The 24,261-nt window shown below is 50.1% G+C and overlaps 1 protein-coding gene and 1 pseudogene across 2 annotated transcripts; both read left to right on the top strand.

Moving 5' to 3' along the window:
* Nucleotides 1-2,350: 2,350 nt before the first annotated feature.
* On the top strand, nucleotides 2,351-3,045 carry LOC129629738 (U2 small nuclear ribonucleoprotein B''-like; annotated as a pseudogene).
* A 5,451-nt stretch (nucleotides 3,046-8,496) lies between these two features.
* ANHX (anomalous homeobox) lies at nucleotides 8,497-23,200 on the top strand. 2 transcript variants are annotated; one of them, XM_055550950.1, is made up of 9 exons: nucleotides 8,497-8,745; nucleotides 10,950-11,077; nucleotides 13,874-13,997; nucleotides 14,761-14,977; nucleotides 15,363-15,483; nucleotides 16,618-16,910; nucleotides 20,475-20,622; nucleotides 22,758-22,842; nucleotides 23,114-23,200. In XM_055550950.1, the coding sequence occupies exons 1-9, from the start codon at nucleotides 8,497-8,499 to the stop codon at nucleotides 23,198-23,200; spliced, it is 1,452 nt and encodes a 483-aa protein (XP_055406925.1). The 2 variants fall into 2 exon arrangements, with proteins under 2 accessions (XP_055406925.1, XP_055406926.1); XM_055550951.1 differs by lacking the exon at nucleotides 16,618-16,910 and having other exon boundaries at nucleotides 20,494-20,622.
* The last annotated feature ends 1,061 nt before the right edge of the window (nucleotides 23,201-24,261 follow it).

Raw genomic sequence — 24,261 nt, 5'->3', positions numbered from 1 at the left:
AAAAAAACAAACAATCCATTCAAAAAATAGATGAAAGACCTAAATAGGCATCTCCCTGCAAAAGACATACAAATAGCTAAAAGACACATGATAAGATACTGAACATCGCTAATTATGATCATTATATTTCTATCTTATATTTCTATTGTTACTATAATTAGTATTATAATATACTAATTATAATTATTAGAGAAATGCAAATCAAAACTGTAATGAGGTATCACCTCACAGGTGAGGTATCACCTCACAGGTCAGAATGGCCATCATCAAAAAATCTACAAATAATAAATGCTGGAGAGGGTGTGGAGAAAAGGGAAACTTTTTGCATTGTTGGTGAGATTATAAATTGATACAGCTACTGTGGAGAACAGTATGGAGGTTCCTTAGGAAGCTAAAAATAGAATTACCATATGATCCAGTAATCTCACTATTGGGCATATACCCTGAGAAAACCATAATTCAAAAGGACACATGTATCCCAGTGTTCACTGCAGCACTGTTTACAGTAGCCAGGACACAGAAACAGTCTAAATGTCCAATGGTAGACGAATGGATAAAGAAGATGTGGTACATATATACAATGGAATGTTACTTAGCCACTAAATGGAATGAAGTAGGGTCATTTTTAGAGATGTGGATGAACCTAGAGTGTGTCATACAGAGTGAAGTAAGCCAGAAAGAGAAAAATAGATATCATATAACAATGCATATATGTGAAATCTAGAAAAATGGTACAGATGAACCTATTTCCAAGTCAGGAAGAGAGACAGATGTAGAGAATGGACATGTGGACCCAGGGGAGGAAGGGGAGTATGGGAATAATTAGGAGATTAGGATTGATATATACATTGTGCTATGCAGTGCTTAGTTGCTCAATCATGTCTGACTCTTTGCGACCCTATGGACTGTAGCCCTCCAGGCTCCTCTGTCCATGGGGATTCTCCAGGCAAGAATACTGGAGTGGGTTGCCATGCCCTTCTCCAGGGGATCTTCCCAACCCAGGGATCAAACCCAGGTCTCCCACATTGCAGGCGAATTCTTTACCATCTAAGCCACCAGGGAAGCCCAAGAACACTGGACTGGGTAACCTATCCCTTCTCCAGGGGAACTTCCTGGCCCAGGAATCGAACCAGTGTCTCCTGCATTGAAGGCAGGTTCTTTACCAGCTGAGCTACCTGGGAAGCATGATATATACACTACCATGTATAAAGTAGATAGCTAGTGGGAACCTGCTACAAAGCACAGGAAGCTCCGCTCAGTGCTCTGTGATGATGGTTGGGGTGTGGGAAAGAGGTCCAAAGAGAGAGGAGATATACATATGCATATATGGCTGACCACTTCATTGTACAGCAGACACTAACACAACGTTGTAAAGCAATTTCATTCCAATAAAAAGCCAACGTAGAAGAGAAAAAATACCACTGCAAGTTGATCCTTTCATTAGTAAAACTCACTTCTGGTCAAGAAGAAGCAAGAAAGAGGAAAAAAGAGCCTTCTTGGTGGCTCAGTGGTAAAGCAACTGCCTGCAAATGCAGGAGACATGAGTTTGATCCCTGACTTGGAAGATCTCACATGTCGAGGAGCATCTAAGCCCATGCATGACAACTACTGAGCCTGTACACTAGAGGCTGGGAGCTGCAACTGCTGAAGCCCACGTGCGCTAGAGCCCATGCTCTACAACAAGAGAAGACACCACAGTGAGAAGCCGGTGCAGCACAACTAGAGTGTAGCCCCTGCTCACTGCAACTAGAGAAAAGCTTGCAGAGTAAAGACCCAGCATAGCCAGAAATAAATAAATAAAATTTAAAAAAAAGAAAGAGGAAAAAATATATTTCCAATATCCAGAATGAAAATGGGGATATCACAATAGAATTTACATCAAGGTAAATGAATAAATTAATTAATATAAAATATAAGTGGAAGTAAAAGAAGGTTTTGTAATAGGCAAACACAAATGACAGTTTAGATAGTATGGATAAATTCCTTAAAAATCACAAGTCAAAATGGATACAATAAGAAAAAAACTAATTTAGTCTTAAATCTATGGAAGAAATTGATTCTAAAAATAAAAACCTTTCCACAAAAAAAGCTTGATGCCTAGATGACTTTTAAAGAAGAAATAATCCAATTCTATAAACATTGGAGTTATTATTCCAGAAAATAGAAAAAGTTAGAGCATACTTTCCCCAAATATTTGAGACCTGCATAAATTTGGTGCCAAATCCAAACAAGCACCTTAGAAAAACTGAAAACGTAGACATTTCTTTTTTATGAAGAGAGACTCAAAAGTCATAAACAGGTGTAATCTAGTGATATTTAAAAATTATATCATGAGAGATTCTTACAGGACATGGTAGAACCCTCTGGCTATTTGAACACTCTAACCCAAAACACAATCACACCAAATCAGCCAATTTACATTAACAATATGAATGACAAAAAGGAAGAATAGACTTTTGCATGCTCTGTTTTCTCAGTTTGGCCACGTGGTAGACACTGTGTCTTTAAAGACCGTGAAGATGAGGGGGTAAGCCTTTGTTACATTTAAGGAACTGAGTTCATCTGCAAGTGCCTTGAGACAGTTACAAGGATTTCCATGTTATGGCAAACTGATGCGAATCCAGTATGCAAAAGCAGATTCGGATATAATATTGTAAAATGTGTGGCACTTTTGCTGAAAAAAGAAAAAAGCCAAAACTGTGGAACTGACTGCAAAAACCAACCATGGACAAAAAGCCTGGTCAGGGAACACCGAATTCAGCTAATACCCAAGGAAATGCAGCACCGATCCTCAGGTCCCTGATTACCCTCCAAACAGTACTTTATTCCTTAATAATTTACCAGAAGAGACTAGTGAGATGATATTATCCATGTTGTTTAACCAGTTCTCTGGTTTTAGGGAAGTATGTTTGGTACCTGAGAGGAACTGACATGGCTTTTGTTGAATCTGAAAATGATGGACAGGCTGGAGCTGCCAGAGATGCTTTACAGGGATTTAAGATCACATTGTCCCATGCCATGATGATAACCTATGCCAAGAAATAACATTTGGGATAACTGTCTTTAAAGGACTGGTATTATTTATAGTTTTTGTTTTGATAACATTTGACCAGGCCATTTTAATAGTTGGGGGGAGAGGGGAAGTGTATGTGAAATTGTTGAAAGGATTTAAAAAAATTAAGTGGTCTTTGTTTAGCCTTAGTGAACTATGGACTACGAAAGCCTTAATTTTGTACAATAAAACTTTTATTTGTATTCTGTAAAAAAAACTATATCATGATCAAGTATGGTTTATACTATCCCAGCCACCTCTGAGCCTGAAGCAAAAGCAAAAATCAGTTCTATTAATCTCATCTGTAGAATTAAAAAAAAAAATCTTGCTCATCATGGATTCTCTGGCGAAAGTTGTGGTTTTTAAAAATACTGTGTTAAAATACTATTTATCTTGATGACTGAGTTGTTTGGTTCCTCACTTGCCTCCCCCTGGTGCAGGCCTTATTTGGACAGTAAAGTTCTCCAGCCTGGGCCTTACAGATCCAGACTCCAGGGAGTGTCGGGCACCCACATGCTGGTCATGGCCCTGAGTGGTGATGCTGGCACCCAGGGTGATGAAGGAGGTGCCCTGCGGGGCCCTGCACAGGACCCAGAGGAGGGGGATGTATGGCTTTGACCCCTGAAAGACCTGTGGCAGGAGTGCAACTTATCTGAACTTAGAGGAGAACAGGGTGTAATCCTCTAGCAGAGTTGGCAGCCTCAACTGCCTTTGGGTCAGTGTGTGGGGAGGGTCTTCCTGTTCCCTGCCCCCATCTGCACCTGCCTTCTTCCAAGAAAGGAAGGACTGCTGAGTCACTCTTGGAAGCTCCTGTTTACACTCTGTGTCCTTCACAGCATTTTACCAAGGATGTCAAGTAACCTCTCTCTGTTCAGCATTGCTTTCCCAGGGTGTTCCCTAGACGGCCTGCTCCCTGGAATTCTGTGAACCAAGGCAGGGCCAAATAACTGGTCTCCAGCGGCTGCAAGCACTCAATATGCAGACAGACATTTAACAAATCTGATACCTCCAGCCTACCTACTGGAGGTAGTTACTCTGGGGCCTTCTAGAAGGCATCCCAAGGCAGTGAGGGTTGGACAGGAACTCCATCAGGGGGACCCTGGGGATGAAGGTAATTCCCTGGCTGGAAGAGAGGGGTTCAGGAGACTGTATCTAGGTGGACTTCCAGCCTTCTGTGAATCAGGGGTTTTATTTGTTGCTTATTTTTTTTGGCTGCACTGGGTCTTTGCTGGTACATGCAGACCTTCTCTAGTTGTGGTGAGTGGGGGCTACTCTCTAGTTGTGTGCAAGGTCCTCTCATTGCAGTGGCTTCTCTTATTGCAGAGCATGGGCTCGAGGTGTATGGGTTCAGTTGTGGCTTGCAGGCTTAGTTACTCCATGGCCTGTGGGATCTTCCCAGACTAGGGTCTGAACCCATGTCCCCTGTATTGGCAGGTGGATTCTTTACCTGTAGACCACCAGGGGAGTCCCTGGATCAGGAATTTTTAAAAATTACTCAGCTAATCATTATGGGGAAAGTATATGGATGACCACAAAATTTCTGAACATAAGTCATAAGAGGGAGGTTACCTAACCAGATTTTCAATGATGTGTTAAAAATCAACAGTGTAGGTAAGAAACAAAATGATGAAGAAAATAGCATGTGAGAGTATTGGCTCATTTAAGTTTCTCAATCCAATGAGCAAAGAAGGTCTGTTATTATCTCAAATAATAAACTTCACCAAAGAGAAGAGAAGATATAGATAGGGTTAAAGTTACACAGCTTTAAGCTACTGAACTGGCAGTCCAACCCAGGTAGCCTGGGTCCAGAAGAGAACAGAAAATCTGGAAACAGCTGGTCATTGTGCTTTAGAATGCATTATGTGGTATGATTGCATTTCATACTATAGAGCATGGAAGACGGGAGGCAGCATCTATTTAATACTTAACACATTTTGGCCTACCTTTTGTTGGAAGGTCAGACTTCTATTAAAAATGAAGCTTATGAAGAGTTTGCCCTGATTTAGAATACTTAAAATTATGTGTTTAAGTTAAGAATGTAAGCTTTTGAGTCTTACATTTAAAGGAGGTCACTTATAGGTGGAAACTATTTTAAAATTCACTGGACTCATACTAAGAGAACATGAGAACATAACTCTCACACAGAGGGGGATTGGGAGGCTCAAATAAAACAATGTTTATAAATAGTAACTTCTTATCTGGCAGCCAACAACAACTGACTTTATACATACAAATTAGAATCATAACATTTGTTGAATTACATTTAAATTTAATTTTATAATGTAGGTAGGTGGACATTTTGGGTTCCACTGACATTTTAACTTCACTGGTGCTTAATGGGTGGACAGCAACCAGCTTAATAGGTGGAATGTTGTCACTGAGCTCCCAGCTGGCCCTGGAGAAAGGACCTGGGAACGCATTCCCACAGCGGCAGGCTTTCCTGCAGCAAGCCTCTTATTGCCTCTGTTCATCAGTGTCTGCTCTAGAATATTGCGTGGGTGGGGGTTGCTTCCTCCAAGGAAGCTTCCTCATCTGTGTTTTTTCTTTCACTTCTTGAAAAGAACCTTAAAAGGAGAAAAACCAATTATCTTTTTATAAAAAGTAGAAAACATGAATAAGCAAAAAGAAGAAAATTTAAAAGCCTAATAAAAATGATAAATAATTTGTCACCAGGTGGCAACCAGTGTTTAACAATGTGGCATGTATCATTTCGTGTCTGTACTTTTCAGATGGGCTCATAGCACTCACCTTATTTTGTAACAGGCAGTTTTCAAGAAACAATGTATCACTAATAGGGGTCAGGAGGCACTCTTTCTCTGCACAACTACTAATTAACCTTCCGGAGCCCACCTTCTTTCTGAAGTTTGATGTATTTACCAAAAACTTCCATCAGATCTTGGATTGTTTCCAGATTGTGAACAAACACTGAAATGTTTCTCTTTCTGCCAAAGTCTTCTTGGCCATAAGTTTAGGCGGAAGCTCTGGCATCAGAAAATTTTTGCCTCCACCACCGTTTAAAAACCAACTTACAGGACTTCTCTATTGGTCCAGTGGTTAAGGATCCGGTTTGCAATGCAGGGAAAACGGGTTCTATTCCTGGTTGGAGAACTTAGATCCCACACGACACAAAGCAACTAAGCCTGCCCTCAGCAACTACTCAGCCCACCTGCTCTAGAACCTGCAGCACACTCTGAAACCCTGCCGTCACAATGAGAGAACTGTTGCGCCAATAAATAAAAATATTAAACACACACACACACACACACACGCAGGACTTCCCTGTCAGTCAGTCCAGTGGTTAAGACCTTGCCTTCTAATGCAGGGGGTGCAGTCCAATCCCTGATGGGGAGCTAAAATCTCACCTGCCTTGGGAGGCCAAAAACCCAAAACTTAAAACAGAAGCAATGTTATAACAAATGCATTAAGACTTTACAACTGGAAAAAGAAAGAAAAATCTACTTGAAGTCTTCCTGGTCTCATCTCTAGGGCGCCTTCCGGCTTGCTGTGAAAAATTCACAAGACTGTAACCTGTACCGGGCAGACGCCAGGGCAGGGACGGCGGCAGTTCAGTGATTTCCCCTGTGTGTGGACCAGGGGCGTGGAGAACTCGGGTCTTGAGACCCCCACCGTGTGAAGGCAGAGGTGCACCCCTAGGATCACAGGAGGTGGGATCTACAGGGGCCTCCACGATCCCGGCTCCTTGATCCCCCTCCCGCACGACCCAGGCTGGGGTGCGGATACCTCCGGGCACAAGAGGGAGGCGGGGAGTGTCTGCCCCATGGGCTGCAACCTCATCAGGGCTTTGGCTCCATAGAGCTTCAGGGGTTGCTTGGGGTCAGCCCAGGGTCACAGCTTCCTCCTGCTGCAGGGGTTGGGGGTCGTGACACCCTCTCCTCCAACCCAGCCCTGCTGCTCTGGGGCCTTCAATGCCAGCCCCCCCAAGATCTTGGCTTCCGTGCAGCTCCCCGCCCCCCAATCCCGTGGACCCTCGAGAACCTCTAGGCTCACTAAGAACTGCCAGAACCACTTGAACCCCCTACCCCCGCCCCCCGGAACCCAGGCTGATCCCCAGGCCCCCTGGATTTAGGAAGAGAGGGTGAGGCCAGGGTCGTCGGGCCAGGTACTCAGTGATTGGCCAAGGCCTCGATACTTTGTAGCAACCGCACCTCGGAACCGCCTCCGGGTATTTGCGTGCTGAGCGTGGAAGCTGGGAACCGGGGCCTGGCTAGGGGGTGAGTTGGGGGCGTCAGGATGAAGGTGGGTGAAGGGGGCGTTCAGGAGGGAGTTTATGGGGTACGGTGACTGAGTTCGTGGTCCTGGGTGGGGGCCCGGGGAGGCCTCTTGGTCCCCACGGGGAGCAGGGCACCTGGAGAGGTGGGGCGGCGCAGGGCCACAGCCAGGCAGAGGGTGTCCAGGCAGGATGGTGCTGTAGAGCCGTCTATCCCCGCGGAGCCGGGTCCCCTCAGTGTTCCGGGTACCCCTCCCCAACCCATTTATTTCCCCAACTCCAGGATCCTCTTCGTGTGAGTTTGGCCCTTAGCCTCCTCCCTGCCCTTCCTGGAGCCTGGTGGGGGGGTGGGATGGGGCAGTCGGCCCCAGAGGAAACCTGGGTCCCTCGAAGGATGCGAGGTCTCCGACCTCCTGCCCGTCGTGCTGGGAAGAAAGCTAGGGCCCTGAGACAGGAGCCGGTGACAAGGCGCTGAGGTCCTGGAACAGCGATGAGGACGCGTCTTGCGTCTCTTTAGCGCGCGTTTCTATAGGTGGTACAGGGCGGCAAGAGCTGGAAACAGGCCAGACCCTTTGCCAGGGAGCGTGGCAGGTCTGTTCAGATTCTTACAGCATGTGTGGAAAGTGGTTTGGTAGCATCTGCTAAGTACACACCCTTTAATTTGGCTGCCAGCAGCCTGTTTCGTAGCCCTCAGGTAGTTGGAACACAGGTCTGGACCTTATGTTTGAGAAAGTGCTCACTAGTGTGGGGCTGGGGAGGTGGTTAGAGTTCCTCTTTCCACCGGGTTCTTTTCAGAAACCAGTGGAGACTAGGGGTCCTTCCTGCAGCGCTGCCAGACTAAGTATTGCCATAAGGAAGCTCTCTCCATTTGGTGTATATATACACATAGTCAGATTGTAGTTTTAAAATGTGAGAAACAGAGAGGTGATGATGTGGGCAAGGGGCACGAAGGGAACAGAGGTTCCAGGAGTGAGGAGCGAGGAGGACTCTTGCAGCCACAACACACAGCCAGGATCTGGACTGTTGTGGGACTCATGGGAAACTGCGGGTCCCTGATGCACCTGCCTTCTCTCGCTCTTGTCACATTACAAGTACCTGTGGCAGGAGAGGCCTGGCAGACTTGGCTGAATATAGATGTGCGGTCAGCTGATCACCATGGGCAGGCCGTGGTCTTGACTTGTCGTCTTGTTTGCAGAGGGGCCCAACCCGCCTGGCAATGCAGAGCTTCCTGCAACTGCTGAGGGGAAACGAGGGCCCCAGCCTGCCCTTGTCGGAGCTGGTGACCCTCGCAGGCAGGCTGTGCCGCGACCTCCAGGATGACCCCACCCAGGTGCAACCCTTGGTCACAGCCGTGCTGGACAGCCAGTTCCGCCTGTACCTCTTGGACAATGCGGATGTGGCCCTGGTGTGCGCCAGCGTGCTGGCCCAGCGAGAGCAGCACCAGGCCGCCTGCCGGCTGCTGGAGGTAGAGCTGGTCTGTGAGATGGGGGTTGGGGGATGGGGGTGTGAAGAGAGGGGAAGCGGCCACCACCATCCTAAACACGACACAAATGCCCAGAGTCAGCATTTGTCACCTTGTGGAGAGGTGCCATAAACCAAGCTGGGATGGTCCACTCTCGCTCTACTAAGTTTTAACTTGCCTGGAAACTGAAGTTGAGACTGTCCAGTTTTGGAATCTTCATGGTCCTGGCTTGGAAAGTTGGCATCCCAGTTAGTGAGACAAGCAAACAGACCCAGTCTCTTGGTCCGCTGGCTGTGGGTCTGCATTCGGGAGCTCTGAGATCACAAGTATGTCTGGCAGTCCTCTGGTGGCACTTTGAACCTCAAGTCATTTGGCATGAAAACCTGAGCTATGTCCACATGAAGCTAGTGATGTCTTTATCCACTTTATGTTACTGTGGTACATTTTACTACTCAAATATTGGTATATTTGGTTGCACGATGCTGCCTGCCCAGATCATACTGGAGTGGTGCAAATTCTGTAGTGTATACCTGTGTTACTTCCTAAAATGTGTGAAGTTCTGAATTCCAAACTATGTGTGGCTCGAAAGGTTTTAATAAGAGATTTGGGGGCCAGTGTTTCCTTTTTCACTCCATATGCATGTATGCATGTACATCTGTTCATAAGTCATGCTGAGTTTACTTTCAAGATACTCGGTTCTTTCAGTTCCTTCTATTTCTGCTCCCTCTCCCCCAAGCCCTGTGGCATCCACCTGGCTCCCTTCTCCGCCAGCACCCCCATGTTCTCTCCTGCCCCCTCCATCTGTTCCTCACCTAGCAGCCAGAGGGGGTTTTAAAACTGCAGATGGGACCATGGTGTGTGCTGAGGCGGTGGCCCCAGAGCCTGCCATCAGTGCTGGCTTGCTGTCCAGTCTTTGGACCCCTCCTGACCCCCTTTGTCATGCTGGCTTTCTTGCTGTTTCTGGAGCTTCTGAGATCCTCTTCTTTTGAATTTTGCAGGTGTCATTTCCTCTGCCCGAGGCCGGAGCCCCATTCTGTGTGGCTGGAGCTTTCCTACGTGTCTGGTTTCTGCTTTAAATGTCACCCTGTACAGCTAGTGCCTCCTTTATTGTCAAGGATATAAAGGAGCCCTCATCCCCCTCTATGGCTTCTTCCTCAGCTCATAAGTAGAAATCTGTTTATTTTTCAACCTGTGTTTGTCTGCCTTCCCTCCTGCACTGCAGGCCCCAGGAGCAGGGGGCGCATCAGTTCTGCTCATTCAAGGATCCCCAACACCTGAAACATAAGAGAACTCAGATTTCCAGCGATGTCAGACAAAATGGATGAACACACAGAGTTGTCATAGCTGCTGTGTAGGCAGTCAAGGATGAAATGTGATGCAAAACTCCCAGGAGAGGGACTATAACTCACTCGGGATTGTCTAGAAATGCCTCTGAGAAAGTAATGTGTTCTGAGACCTGAGAGAAGCCATGGGGCCACCACCTCAGAAAAGGGCGTTTCCTGCCCAGGGCCACTCATGCAGGTGGGGAGGCCCCAGGTGGTTTCCCTGCCCATAGGTTGTGCCCTGGGTCTACTGCTTTATCCTGGCAGGAGACTGCAGGCTTCGACCCAGCAAAATGGGTTTTTTATTGCTGTGGAAAGAAAGCTAAATGATTCTCAGCACCTCCCTCACCAAAATGGTCCTGAGAACACTGGGGTTCAAGCACAGGGGCTGTGTCTAGGCCAGGCCTGTCCTCAGCATCCTTGGCCCTCTCAAAAGTCTGGTCACATGACCACGTCCCACTGGGTCTGGTAGCCATCAGTGGTGTGACCAGGACCCCTTCATCCCCTTCAGCTCAGAATGTGCTCTCTGAAACCCAGGGACCCACCCAGCTGGTGGGAAAGGCCTCTCATACAAGATAGGGGTCACGCCTCAGGCCCCTCAAATCTGATCTTTCATATGGTCTTTGGCGCAGCTCTGCCTCCTGTGTGCTGTGGCCATAGCCCAGAGGTGGCTTTCCCCTTGCCTGCCCCTCACCTGTAGGGGGTAGAGGAGAACTGTGCCCCCCGGGGGCTCCCTGCAAGCCTGGTAGGGACTGGAGCCCAGCCATGGAGCTCATGCCCTCACCATTCGGAGCCAGTGGGTGGCTGGTCTTAGGGCTCAGGCAAGTGGACAACAGGGCTCCAGGGCAGGGGAGGGTGCGGATCTCAGGAGGCTCTTGTCCACAGGGGTGCCAGGTGCCAGGTGGCAGCCCCAAGCTGGTGCAGCTCTGGAATGACATCCACTACCTTCTGGCCATGAAGAGGCTCGGCGTGTCCACGCTGACGCCGGTGCAGAAGTTCCGGTGCAGGAAGAGGTATGCGCTGGTCTTGGCACTTATTCCCCGGGGCTCATGAGGGATTTGCCTTCCAGAACTATAGAAGGGCTGAGGTGAAGTAGAGGGAGGGAGGCGAGATGAAACAGTGATGTCAGTGCCCAACACTGAGCCACCTCTCCGCCTGCTCTGCTGTGGGAACACTGTCCCACCTCTGCCCACAGGGCAGGACGGAGAGCCGGTCTCAAGACCCAGGCCAGGAGCCGCTGCCTGTCAGCGAGGACCTTGCAGGGAGGGAGTCAGCAGGTGGGCACCCGACCTCACTTTCCTCCTGTGGGAGGAGGGATGCCCCTCATGTCAGCTAGTCCCCATGGTCGGGCTCTGCCAGTGGCCTGGCTGGGATTTCAGTGCAGCTCCTCAGGGCTGCAGGACCTTTTAAAGACAGATAGAGATGAGGGTGCTATAAGCACCATGTGGGATGTATGTGGTGCTTAGAACAGTGGTCCCAATCTTTTTGGCACTAGCGGCGGGTTTTGTGGAAGACAGTTTTTCCGTGGACCAGTGCATGTGCAGGGGCAAGGGGGATGATTCAAGTATATTACAGTTATTGTGCACTTTACGTCTATTATTATTACATCAGCTTTACCTCAGATCATCAGACATTCGATCCCAGATCATCGGACATGGGGACCCCTGGTTAGAAGACAGTCTGGCACATGATAGCTGCTGAACAGATGTTAATTAACAGTCACCACCATGACCATAATCAGCACTAAGTAAACATTACGACTAGTTATAACCATCACCATTATCACCATTCATGCATGAGGACACCGAGACACAGAAAAATTAGTGACTCACCTGGTCACACACTAGAGAGACGCAAAGGCAGGATTCCAGCTTAGACGTTGAGGCTGCAGAGCCTTTGTTCCTTATTTGGGTGTGCTCCACAGTCCAGAAGGGGCTGCAGGTCTTGCTCTGAGCTCCCGAAAGCCCAAGTGACAGGAGTTGCTGAGCCAAGGGCCTAGTTGATGGAGGAAGAGATGGATGGATTCCTTTTGGGTCAGATGGAATTTTTCTCACAGTGCCCTCCAAATACGTCCTCAAAGCCCAGAAGTTAATCAGCCTTGAGGTTGTCAACGGTTGCAGTCAGTCCCCTCCCTATAGGTTTTTAGGGCCTGCCTGAGGGTGGTTCAGCAAAGTGACTTGGGGAGCAGTGTGCCGTTTGCCTCGGGCGTGAGCACCAAGCCCAGCAAGGCTGAGCGGGTAAGAGCAGATATGAGCCTGGCCAGGCACCCTCCCCTTCGCCAACACTCCCTGTTGGGCTCTCCTGGAGCTGCACTTGGATGTAGATGACGGAACGGAGACTGGGGAGCAAAGCAGATCCCCTAATTCAGAGCAAGGAATGCCAGACAGGACAAGCTCAGTAGAGGGCTGTGGCTCGGTGGTCCTTTGTTGTGGTGGGGGCTGCAGCACGGGGCACAGAACCTGAGCGAGGCCTGAGCACAGGGACAGCACTCTGGGCATGAGGAGGGGTGATACACGTTACGGCTGGTGGTCAGCGCAGGAGCAGAGACAGGAGGTGCTTGGAGGTTCTGGGAGAGGCCGTGGCTGGGGAATGGGTTGTGTCAGGATGGACTCAGGAGGATTTGCTGAGAGGTTGAATGTATTGGAGAAGGTAAGATAATAAACCCAGGCTCTTGGCCTGATTGGCTGGGACATGGTGTTCTCTCACTGGAACGGGCAGAACAGGCTGGGGGAAGATGTGAGAAGTGGGAAACAGCTTCACTGGGATGTATGGGGTGTGTTCTCGACACATGGGGATTTTTCAATTGGTATTTGGATATCAAATCTTGTAGAAAACTGGTGTTGTTCACTTACATGTCATTTAAAGAAAACTATTTCTTTTTGCCTCTGCTGGATCTTCATTGCTGTGCGGGCTTTTCTTTAGTTGCAGTGAAAGCGGCTCAGTCGTGCCCAACTCTTTGTGACCCCACGGGTTACACAGTCCATGGAGTTCTCCAGGCCAGAATATTGCAGTGGGTAGTTGTTCCCTTCTCCGGGGGATCTTCCCAACCCAGGGATCTAACCCAGGTCTCCCGCGTTGCAGGAGGATTCTTGACCAGCTGAGCCACGAGGGAAGCCTATGAATACTGGAGTGGGTAGCCTGTCTCTCCTCCTGGGGAACTTCCCGACTCAGGAATCGAACCAGGGTCTCCTGCATTGCAGGCGGATTCCTTACCAACTGAACCATCAGGGAATCCTTAGTTGTAGTGAGTGGGGGCTACTCTCTGGTTGTGTTCTGCAGGCTTCTCATTGTGGCTTATCTTGTTGCAGAGCATGGACTTTAGGGTGCTTGGGCCTCAGTAGTTGTGGCTCCCAGGCTCTAGAGCACAGGCTCAGTAGTTGGGGAGCATGAGCGAGGTTCCTCTGTGGCATGTGCGTTCTTCCCAGACCAGGGATCAAATCCGTCTCCTGAATTGGCAGGCAGATTCTTTACCACTGAGCCACCAGGGAAGCCCCCTGTCATTTTTTCTTTTGCAAAAAATTCCATTATACAGTCAGTAAAGCGGATAGCATAACCCACCTCAATATCTTCATCATCCAGCTTTAGCATTCAGGGCCACTGGTCAGTGAGGGGTGCTGGGAACCCTGATGAGAGTGTGGAGTGTGGGCCCAGGCACCACCAGGCCCCTCCCTGCTCAGGGCTTGGATCCAGGGCCTGCAGCACATGGTGGGGAGGAGGGTGGCCGCTGAAAGGAGAAGAGTCCAGGGGGCACAACAGGTGCATCCAGAGGAGCAGGGGTCTGTTACCACCTCCTCAGTGTCCTCCTCTAGGAATCCACCACCTGCCTCCCTCTGCCCTAATGGCCTCAAGAGCCGGAACTTCCCCAGAGAAGTTCGCCAGAAGCTGGAGGACTTTGCCTCGGGCGTGAGCACCAATCCTAGCAAGGCTGAGCGGGTAAGAGCAGATATGAGCCTGGCCAGGCACCCTCCCCTTCGCCAACACTCCCTGTCCTTAGCGGAGGCCCACCCTTGGTTGGTTCACCCCCACTGTTAGGTGGGGGACTAACACCCTTGGGGGCTTGCCACCCTTAGGTGACATCACCACCTTAGGGGGTAGATCCACACCCTCCCTAGTGGCCTATCTGACAGGGCAATGGTGGGCTCTGACCACCCTGAACTCCTTTGGGGATGGCGCCCTTTGGTTGGCAGCCCTTGCATGTCTGCCCTGCACAGGTTGGGGAGTGAGTTTCATCACCAACATCTTAATACCCCATCAGCCTGTGTGACTTCAGGAGACACTCACTGAGCACTCGCTGAGGCCGGGGATCCAGCAGGAGGGGTGGAGGGGGGCTCCCTCCAGGAGCAGGTGGAGGGGGCAAGAGTCTTCCCCCTCAGACCCTGCTGCTCAGAAAGCTGGCTTGCTCTCTCCTCCCCGCGTCCAGTCAGCTGGGCTCCCCCAGAGCAGGACGCTGTGGCCAGTGGTGCCAGTTCACATCTGAGAGGTGCCTGGTCGCAGGGTTGGTCATGGCCCATATGCTTTGGCACGGGAGGGTGAAGGGTCAGTGGTTGGGTGGCACCTCGGGAGGATCTGGTTTGCCAGCTGCTCGGAGCCCTCCTGACTGTGAGTGACTGTCGGCTGGGTGGTGGCTTGCCCTCTTGGTGCCCCAGCCTCTCTGCTTGGGAGTGGGCTGGGCTAGTGGCGGGTTGTTTTGGGGCAGGAGGGCCTGGCCTCTGAGACGCATCTGACCACGGAGCAAGTCTACAACTGGTTTGCCAATTACCGGCGGCGCCAGAGGGCCCTGATGCAGCGTGCGGCGCCAGCCCCAGACTCAGCAGATGACCTCACGTCGGGGGAGGCGAGTCGGCACCTACCCCCGCAGCCAACAGACCACCCCCAGCCTGGCTCTGGGCTTGTGGACAGGCCTCAGTGGTCAAGTGAGTGGCCCCTCTGACAAAACCTGTATCCAGGACCAGCCAGGCCCCCTCCTCCAGCCCCAGTCTGCACGTTCAGCACCTCACCCTGTGGGAAGTGAGCTCACTGATGCTCAGGGTCAGGTTGGGCTCAGGGTGGCCCAGGTGGGCTGCAGCAGCATTTTGCGTTGAGCGATTACCGTGAGGTCAGGCCCAGGAGTCGGGGAGTTGAGCCAAGCACCAGAATTGGGGTGGCCTGGGTTCATAATTGTGGGTTTCAGTTCAGACCAAAGACAGATGAAGGGTCAAAGAGCAGCAGGCAGCCAGCGTGACTGCTCTCAATCTGCTGGGAAGGAGCCTGGGACTCCAAGCATCACCCAGCCTCGCTTCCCGTCTGATCGGCTTTTAGCAGGACCTGAGAAAAGTGGGCCTCTACAGACCCTGGAGACCACTCAAGGGCCGTGGGAGCCGGTGGCTCTGACCCCACACTTTTCTGGAGAAGAGACTGTGCCCAAGTCACTGGCTTCCAGGTACTGCCATGCACATAGGCCAGGGGAATGTCTCCCTGTTCAGTTTCCCACTCTCGGTGGGAGACCAGGAATGGAGTGGGCATAGGAACACCAGCCAGACCCTGGGACCAGGTCTCTGATGGCTGAGGGCAGAGATAGCTGTGACCCCAGGTAGGAGGGGGAGCCACTGGCAAGGAACCCACGTCATGTACAGCACACTTGCTTCCTGGAGCCTGACTCACAGCCATACATGTAAATTTTGGAGAATGGGGAAACAGACTTAGAAGAACATGCAGAACTATCTCCTAAAGGCAAATGGCCTTCCTCGTGGTTTGTTTATCTCTAGCATTTGGTGTGGTTGGTATATCTCTAAGTTAGTAACCACTAAGTTAGTAAGTCCCTCCCACAGCCCAGTGTCTCACCTTACCTTGCCGCTCCTGTGATGCTGCACAGACTGCTGTGAGAAGAGTGCTGGCCAGCAGGGGGACTGAGTCTGAGCGAGGGGTCATGTTCGTGCTGTATAAGCCATCAAGCTGTGCCCACTTTTCCCTCTTACCCTTGTGTTATTAGCATCTCTCATGACATTACCTGGGCTGACACCTCACATTCAGGCCAGCACTACCCAGCCATGTGGCCTTAGGCAAGTTCCCATGACCTTTTGGTGTCTCACTTTTTTCATCTGTAAAATGGGGACAGTGATAAGCCCTGCCATGCAGGTCATCACACAGATTATAGAGGTGGGGAGTTGTTAACAAAAGCCCAGGAGTGACATCTGAGATACTGTAAGCATTTGTGGAATATTAATTCTTTGAATTATTAACTTCTGCATGATAGTCCTTTAGGATCCACCTTCATATAGTCCCTCAACTGTTAGGTTGTTCCTAATCATTTTCAGCTTTCAGTATTGCAGAACAATGCTTCATTGAAAGCACTTGTAAATAAACTGCTAATGTATCTTAGGTTTCTAGCAGTAATATTTTTTACCCTTGCAGCCCCAGGGAGGATGGTGAAGGCAGCATGACTGGGAATGTGGTGGGCCCCACAGCCATCCGAACCCAGATTCCCAGGCTGAGCTGAAATGTCCTCCCAGGCCCCCCTACCCCAGTCTGAGGGAGCCTCTGCCCACCAAGGGGTGGTGTTCCCTGTGTCCCCCAGGTCTCTGCAGGGTGGTGAGATATACCAGGAGGGACCTAACCATGATCCTGCCACTCTGCCCCCTGTCTGCTCTGGCCCTGGTCTCTGTCCTCTGGCTGCTGCCAACGATATGCTGGACCCCTCTCTGGCTGCCCCTGAGTCGTGGCTGATGTCTCTCGCACTGGCATCCTCCAAGGAAGTTTCCTTCCAGACTGGGCAGCTGATCCACAGTCATGGGCTGGACCTCACCATGCGCCCTACAGACGCTGCTCTGGCTGTGTCCTTCACTGCCCTCAGGGAGCCCAGCCCCACAGGTGGGTCCACTCTAGACAGACCACGTGTTTCTACATCAGATGCTTTGACGGCTTGTATCTCATTTGAAGGGGCAGGATTTTGAGGGGCGAGGACTTTCTGCCTGAATCCCATGTATTTTATTAGACCCACAAACCAGTGCACTTGGAACAGTCTCTTCCCACGAACAGCTGGATGATTTTTTCATTTATTTTTGTTTTGAAAATAAAATGTGCACATGACTGAAAAACAGGATAGTGAGGAAAGAGTTGAAATGGAATGGAATGGCTGCCAGCCCTGCCTCCAGCGCCTGTGACTAGCTTGTCCACATCTGCTAGCACAGAGAAGGGCTGAGCTGCTCGGACTTCTACCCTCTTGTCCTGGTTTCTTTCTTAGTTGTAATTGTAGCTCTACATACCCTTAACGAAAATGTATTCAGGTATGTATTTTGTGCACCAAACATGATAGCATCTTGTGACCTCCATAAGGAGGATATTGGCACTGAATTCAGCCTGTCACCTAAATTTCCTAGTCTTCTGTGGTTATGCATGCATGCTAAATCGCTTCAGTCGTGTCTGATTCTTTGTGACCCTATGGACTGTAGCCCGCCGCCTCCCCCGTCCTTGAAATTTCCCAGGCAGTACTGGAGTGGGTTGCCGTGCCCTCCTTCAGGGGATCTTGACCCAGGGATCAAACACATCTCTATGTCCACCTGCATCGGCAGTCTTTACCACTAGCGCCACTTGGGAAGCCCTCCTCTGTGGTTATATATATATATATATGCCTTATTATAGTTTCTCGTTGCCTTTCTTTTTTCTTACATTGTCTGCTTTTATCACGTCCTTAGCTTCTCTCAGTATTTCAAACATCACCTCTGAAGACTTGTTGCTGGGAGCCTCCTTCTCCCTGTCCCCATCCAAGTGCAGTCTGCCTAGGCCTGGGATGGAGCCATCATCCTGAGAGCACCTGGGTTTGCTTCAGTGTTGAATCTTAGTTCCCTGACCAGGGATAAAACGCTCGTCCCCTGCGTTGGAAGGTGAAATCTTAACCATTGGAAAATCTTAATCAGGGAAATTCCACTTCAGTGTTTCCTTAACTGCAAATCTTGTTCTATCTTTCTTGATTCTTGTTATATTGCTGCTTTTGCTGCTAAGTCACTTCAGTCGTGTCCGACTCTGTGCGACCCTATAGACGGCAGCCCACCAGGCTCCCCTGTCCCTGGGATTCTCCAGGCAAGAACACTGGAGTGTGTTGCCATTGCCTTCTCCCTTGTTATGTTAGAGAATGTCTTTAACTTTACAAGAAAGGGTGACTGCAGGTAAATTTTCTGATTCCTTGCATCTTCTGAAATTGTCTTTAATCTTCCCTCATGCTTGATTAATGATTTGTCAGGGACAGAATTCTGAGTTCAAAACACTTTTTTCCCTTAGAAATTTGAAAGTAACATATCAGTACCGCATACAATGCTGTCATTTTAAGTCAGATGTCATTCTGATTTTTACATGTTTTACATATTTTTCCTTTCTTGGAGCTTTTTATTTTTTAAGTCCTGGTGTTCTGAAATTTCACAGGGATGGTTCTAGGTGTGAGTCTTTTAAAATCACTTTGTTGTTAAGCCTTTCAGTTTAAAGAGAGAGCAAGGTCTTCTTTAAGCTCCAGGAACTTTCTGTAATATTCTTTGATAGTTTCCTGATAATTTCCTCCTTCCAGTTCTCTCTTTACAGCACAAATGTTATTTGGATGTTGGAAATCCTGGGCCAATCTCCCAAAATGCTTACCTTTAAAAAAGTTGCTTTTTATTGTATATGCTTTTGTCTTAAACTCTATCTTCTGATCGTCTTAAAAAAACACTTACTTACTTCTTTTTGCTGCACTGGGTCTTGGTTGCAGTGAGCAGGGGCTGCTCTCTAGAGGCAGTGCACAGGCTTCTCATTGCAGTGGCTTCTCGTTGCAGAGCACGGGCCATAGGCGCACGTGGGCTTCAGTAGTTGTGACTCAGGGGTTTAGTTGGCATGTGGAAAATTCCCGGACCAGGAATCAAACCCATATCTCTTGCATTGGCAGACGATTCTTAACCACCAGACCACCAGGGAAGTCCTATCTTCTAATATTATGACCCTTATGTATTTTAAGAGAACTCCAAGCTCTCTTTTCTTAATTCTGCTTTTCCTTTCTTCATAGATTGTGTCACTTTTTATAGATGCAATATCGATACTTCTTTGAGTATCCTGCTTACAAGCTTCAGTAAATATGCTTTGTTGCCTGAAGGAGGAAATGTTAGGATCGTGGATTCAGGTCCTTTCTTGGAAACAGGAAGAGGTGGGGCCTGAAAGTGGAAGAGCCTGGAGACTTATTTCTCTGAGGCAGTTTTTCCTTCCTAACAGATTGGTCTTTCATTTCTGAGACCTTTTCCTGTCCATGTGTACTAACAAGGCTGGAGTCTGGACAGGCAGTGGCGAGCCTCATACTGGGAAGAGGGGAGCTGGTTTTCACACCATGTCGAGCATATGTGAGGGGTGATGTTCTGTGGGAATTGGTGAGCTCCCTGCTGACCACCTGAGCACCTCATTTTCCTTCCCTCTCTGCAAACTCCTTAGGGTCCTTGACCCCTGCTTACGCCCTGGCTTCCCTTCAGTCATCCCACCCACCACCACGGCATTGGACGTGTGCCCTGCATCTGCCGAACATGGACACCTCCCACCTGCTAATTGCGCTTCCCATGACACTCCCTTTGTTCTAGGCTTGGGGCTTTTTATTTCCCTTACTCTTAGAGGAAGAAGCTATAACCCATTGATCTATTCTGCGTAAATTGAATTGTTCAAATTTGCACTTAACCATATTTCATGGGCCTCAGAGTATCTTTGAAGTTCTGTGGGAAGAAGATACAACAGAGATGGAGGCAGTCATACAGCAAACGGTTCGGCAGGTCTGAGCAGCTGACAGATGAGATGGTTACTCTGGCAGACAGGAGGGAAGACCGTTGTTTGGGGTCTGAGATCAGGACGCTTGCTAGTTTTATTGCCCAGATGGACTTAGGGCACAAATGGACCTTCTTTCTTAGCTTACTTTGCTCCTAAATGTCAACCCGGAACTGATCGAGTCCCTGTGGCTTTCCTTTTTAGAGTGAAAGGCACCCTGAGAGATTTTTTACATTTTAAGTAAAGAGAAAGGGTGGGGCAAGGGAGTGACACCTTGCACTGCCATGAAGTCAAGGTGAAACCCAAGGAAAAAGAGGAGGGAAGCGGTGGGTGGCTGGGCTCAGCCTGTGGTGAAGCAGGGAGGCACCGAGGAGTCTGTCCTCACACGGCAGTGGTGAATGTGGGCAGATTTGGGTACTGAGTCTTTGTTGGGCTGGTGTGAGGTCTAGAATGACAAAAACTTGAAGCCAGTGAAATATGACATTGTTTTGGTCTCTGGAAGCCTGAAAAAGCCACTGAGATGGATAGAAGTGGCTTCTCTTTCCTCAACGCAGAGCTGAGGCCGGGGGCTGGCAGACTGGACGCTGCCTCTCCACGGGCCTCTGTGTTGGGCACATGGACTGTGCTCCTGTCTCCCAGCTCTGGGTTATGGGGTTTCCTCCCCTGCAGGATTTGCTGACCCTCCCAGCATCAACCCCCAGGGCACATACCAGGAGAAGGATCCGGGTTCCTGCGGTAGCCAAGCAGAACAGCAGGCGGGCAACCTCCGGGTAACCCAGCCCCCGGCACAGGCTCCCGATTTCATCCTCACCCAGAGGTAGGTGCAGAGCCATCGGGCTCAGGTGAGACCTCCTATGGGCCACACATGGGGTGATGCCTGGTCGGGAGACCCACCATCTGCCACGGGGCAGATGAGATCTTTTCCTTACGGATTTCTGGAAACCTCAACAGTTCCCCCATCCTACATGATCATAGTTTTTCCCACAGACAAAAGAACACTTGCAAGCATGGGAGCAGATACAGGCATGTGGATGGTGCTTCCCCAGAGGTCTCCCTGGGCTCTAGCAGCCTCTTTCAGGCATTTTCTTTTCCCCAAAGATTGTTTGAGTTTCTGGACAGCATCAAAAGCCTGCTTTTATATTCAAAATTATAATTTTAAAGGAGCTTGGGAGGGCTGTGAAGAGGGGATGCGCTGCAGTGTGGCATGGGGGCGTGACAGTGGTTCAGACTTCACAGGAGAGGATTGGGCCCCTGGTGAAGGGGGAGCCTATGATAGAGGGTCACAGGACAGGGTCCCCAGGGTTTGGGGTCTCCCAAATCTAGGAGCTGAAGATCAGGTGCCCAGTGAGGGCAGAATTACTGGGGGACATGCGAGAGGAGGGGAGCAGCCTCCTGAGGAAACAGGCTCTGCTTGTAACAGCCAGATGATGTGGGGTTATGAGCAGAAGCCCTATGGAGAGGAGCAGCCACAGGGCCCCCTCGGGGCTGCTTGGACTCTCCACTGGTTTTCTCACCCTTGGACTCTGATGTTCCAGCTCATCTTTGTTCTGATCTGATACCCTTGATTCCTTATTTAAAAACAGCTTCGCTGGGGCGTAAAGTAAACCAATAGGTTTAGATGGTACAAATGACAGTTTTCTGAGTGTGACTTATGTATTCATCACAAACTATAGCTATGCTTTAGGTCATGGGCACAGAGCTGTTTCCATCTGCCTCCACCCCTCACCCCCATCTCCCCAGGACCAAGGATCTGCTTTCTTTAGCTGCATTTTCTAAGAATTTCATATGAGTGAAATCATACAGCATCTGCCCTTTTTTTATTATATGGCTTCCTTCACTCAGCCTGACTGCTTGAGACCTGTCCTTACTGCTGTGTGTATCAACACCCACCTCTTGTGTGTATCAACACCCTTCCTCCTGTGTGTATCATCACCCCTTCTTCCTGTGTGTATCAACACCCTTCCTCCTGTGTGTATCAGCTCCCCTCCTCTTGTGTGTATCAACACCCACCTCTTGTGTGTATCAACACCCCTCCTCCTGTGTGTATCAACACCCCTCCTCCTGTGTGTATCAGCACCCCCTTCCTCCTGTGTGTATTAACACCCTTTCTCCTGTGTGTATTAACACCCCTCCTGTGTGCATCAGCACCCCTTCCTCCTGTGTGTACCAACACCCTTCTCCTGTGTGTATCAACACCCTTTCTCCTGTGTTCATCAACACCCCTCCTCCTGTGTGTATCAACACCCTTCCTCCTGTGTGCATCAACACTCCTCCTCCTGTGTGCATCAACACTCCTTCTCCTGTGTGTATCAGCATCCCTCCTCCTGTGTGTATCAACCCCCTTTCTCCTGTGTGTATCAGCACCCCTTCCTCTTTCTTGCTGAGTCCTAGTCTTGGTGTGGATTGACATCACGTGCTGGAGGCATTTGGAAGCTTCTGGTTTGGGTTTGGTGTGTGCCTGCACATTTGCCTTCATGTCTCTGGGGTGTATACACCTAGCAGTGGGGTGACTAGGTCACAGGGTAGATGTGGTTTGACTTCAAGGACCTGCATGACTGTTATCCTGAGTGGCTGCACCTATCTCCTGCCCTGCTCCCCCTGCTGCTCTCCTTGACTTGGTTCTAAGGACCTTCTGACCTCTTCATGCCTCAGGCCTGTCCCTTTGTGGCCTTCTCTCCCTTTACGCCTCTGCTCACCACCCCCTCTTCTGTGAGCTTGCCCTGATGTGCTTGCTCCCTGACTACCTGGGCCACCTGCTTGAGGTGTCCTGAGGCCCCTCCAGCATCCTGCACACCTGAGCGCCTTGCAGGAGGAGGCTGTTCCCAGAGAGCCTGTCACCTGGAAGGGCTTCAGACAGGTAGAAAGCTCTCCGAGTATGGGGCTCACAGGGGACAGTGTGACCCTCAAATAGGGCCTGGCAGAGGGCCTGTCCTGACACCGTCCCTTTTCCAGCCCCTCAGACCTGACTCCGGCCCCACCAGGCTTCCCTGGCCCCATGTCTGCCGTGGAGCTGAGCCAGCCCCCTCCCTCCAGCCAGGTGAGACCCTCCTACAAGTACTGTGGGCTTCCTTCCTGACTCCTGGGTCCCCAGCTTGGGTCTTCAGAGTGACTAAAATGGGCAGAGCGGAACATGAGCCAGGGACGTCTGGAGGCTGGACTTCAATGGAAGGGGAGCTGGGAGGCAAGTGTCCTGGGGCAGGGTTTCCTACTGAGTCCAGAGGGGTGAGTCCCAGGGTCGGGAGTGCCAAGTGGGAGGGCAGAGCTGGCAAAGGGCATCTCCATGTGTGACACTTGTGTTGGCTTCCCAGGTGCAGTGGTCTGATGGGCAGACCTCCAGCGACGCCTTCTGGGGAGCCAGGATGCTCCTGGAGCTTTCAGGGGGTAGCCTGGGCTGAGCTGCCTCTTGGGAGCCTGACCAGTGCTCCAGGGGAGCAGCTGTGGACATCCAGCAACTCAAGTAACAGAGCTTTATCCCTACTGAAGAAGGAGGTCCCCAGAGTTTCCTGGGGGTTCTGCTGAGCCCCCCATGCCCTGTTTGAATAGTTTGGTTGTCAACTTTTTGTATTGGAAGAAGCATCTGAGAAACATTCCTGAAGTCAGAAGTCAAAGGTGGGTCTGTTCTATGCAGGCAGCAGCAGATTGCAGTCAGGTTCCAGGGTGGGTTCTGGGCAGTGAAGGCCTTTCTCAGAGAGGGGATGTTGCCCTTCGGGCCTCCCACCTGTCCTGTGACAAGGCCAGACTTCTCCCAGTAGATGTTGTGAGTGAGGTGTAGGCAACCTCTGGCATTTCTGAGTCTAGGGTTTGCACAGAGGCACGTGCAGTGGGGGAGAGCCTGCTAGGCTGGGGTGGGGGGTGCCTTGCCCAGGGTTGTGATTCATTGTGTTTGCCCAGCAAATGTTCTGTTCAATTAAAAGTTTAATGTTCTGACTCCCTGCCCTTCATTCACTTAACTGTCCTGGACACCTGCCCCTCTCAGGCCAGGCCCACATTTCACAGTGCGTGGGCACTAATTTGTGCATCAGGACCCTGGTGATGGACATTCAGATCCTTTCCAATGGCTCTGTCTTATCAGCAGTGTCACATGGGCATCTGTGCCCTCTGCCTCTCACCTGGTGTTAAGCCCCGGGAATGAGAAATTGCCCCAGAGATGGAAGCAGTGGGCAGGGAAGCACAGGTCCCAGGGCTGGGCTGGTTGCAGCTCCTGGTCCTCCCGTGACACGCTTGAATGGGAACTTGGACAGCTAGGGCTGTCACCTCCAGAGCAGCCCCTTGACCCACCCTTGCCTTCCCAAAGTGTTGGTTGACAGAGGTGATATAGTGGGTAATAGAGTCAGGTTTGTGCCCTTGGGGCTCACAGGATAGTGGGGGAGGCAGAGGAATAAAGGGGCACTTCCAGGTAGTTGCTGAAGGTGGGGTGAAGCGGGGAACAGCTGAGAACCAAGGACACTTAAAGAGA

This window comes from Bubalus kerabau, chromosome 16 (genome assembly GCF_029407905.1).
Source record: "Bubalus kerabau isolate K-KA32 ecotype Philippines breed swamp buffalo chromosome 16, PCC_UOA_SB_1v2, whole genome shotgun sequence".
Lineage (NCBI taxonomy): Eukaryota > Metazoa > Chordata > Mammalia > Artiodactyla > Bovidae > Bubalus > Bubalus kerabau.
Note: the sequence above shows the minus strand (reverse complement) of the source record. Positions and strands in the feature narration are given on the sequence as shown.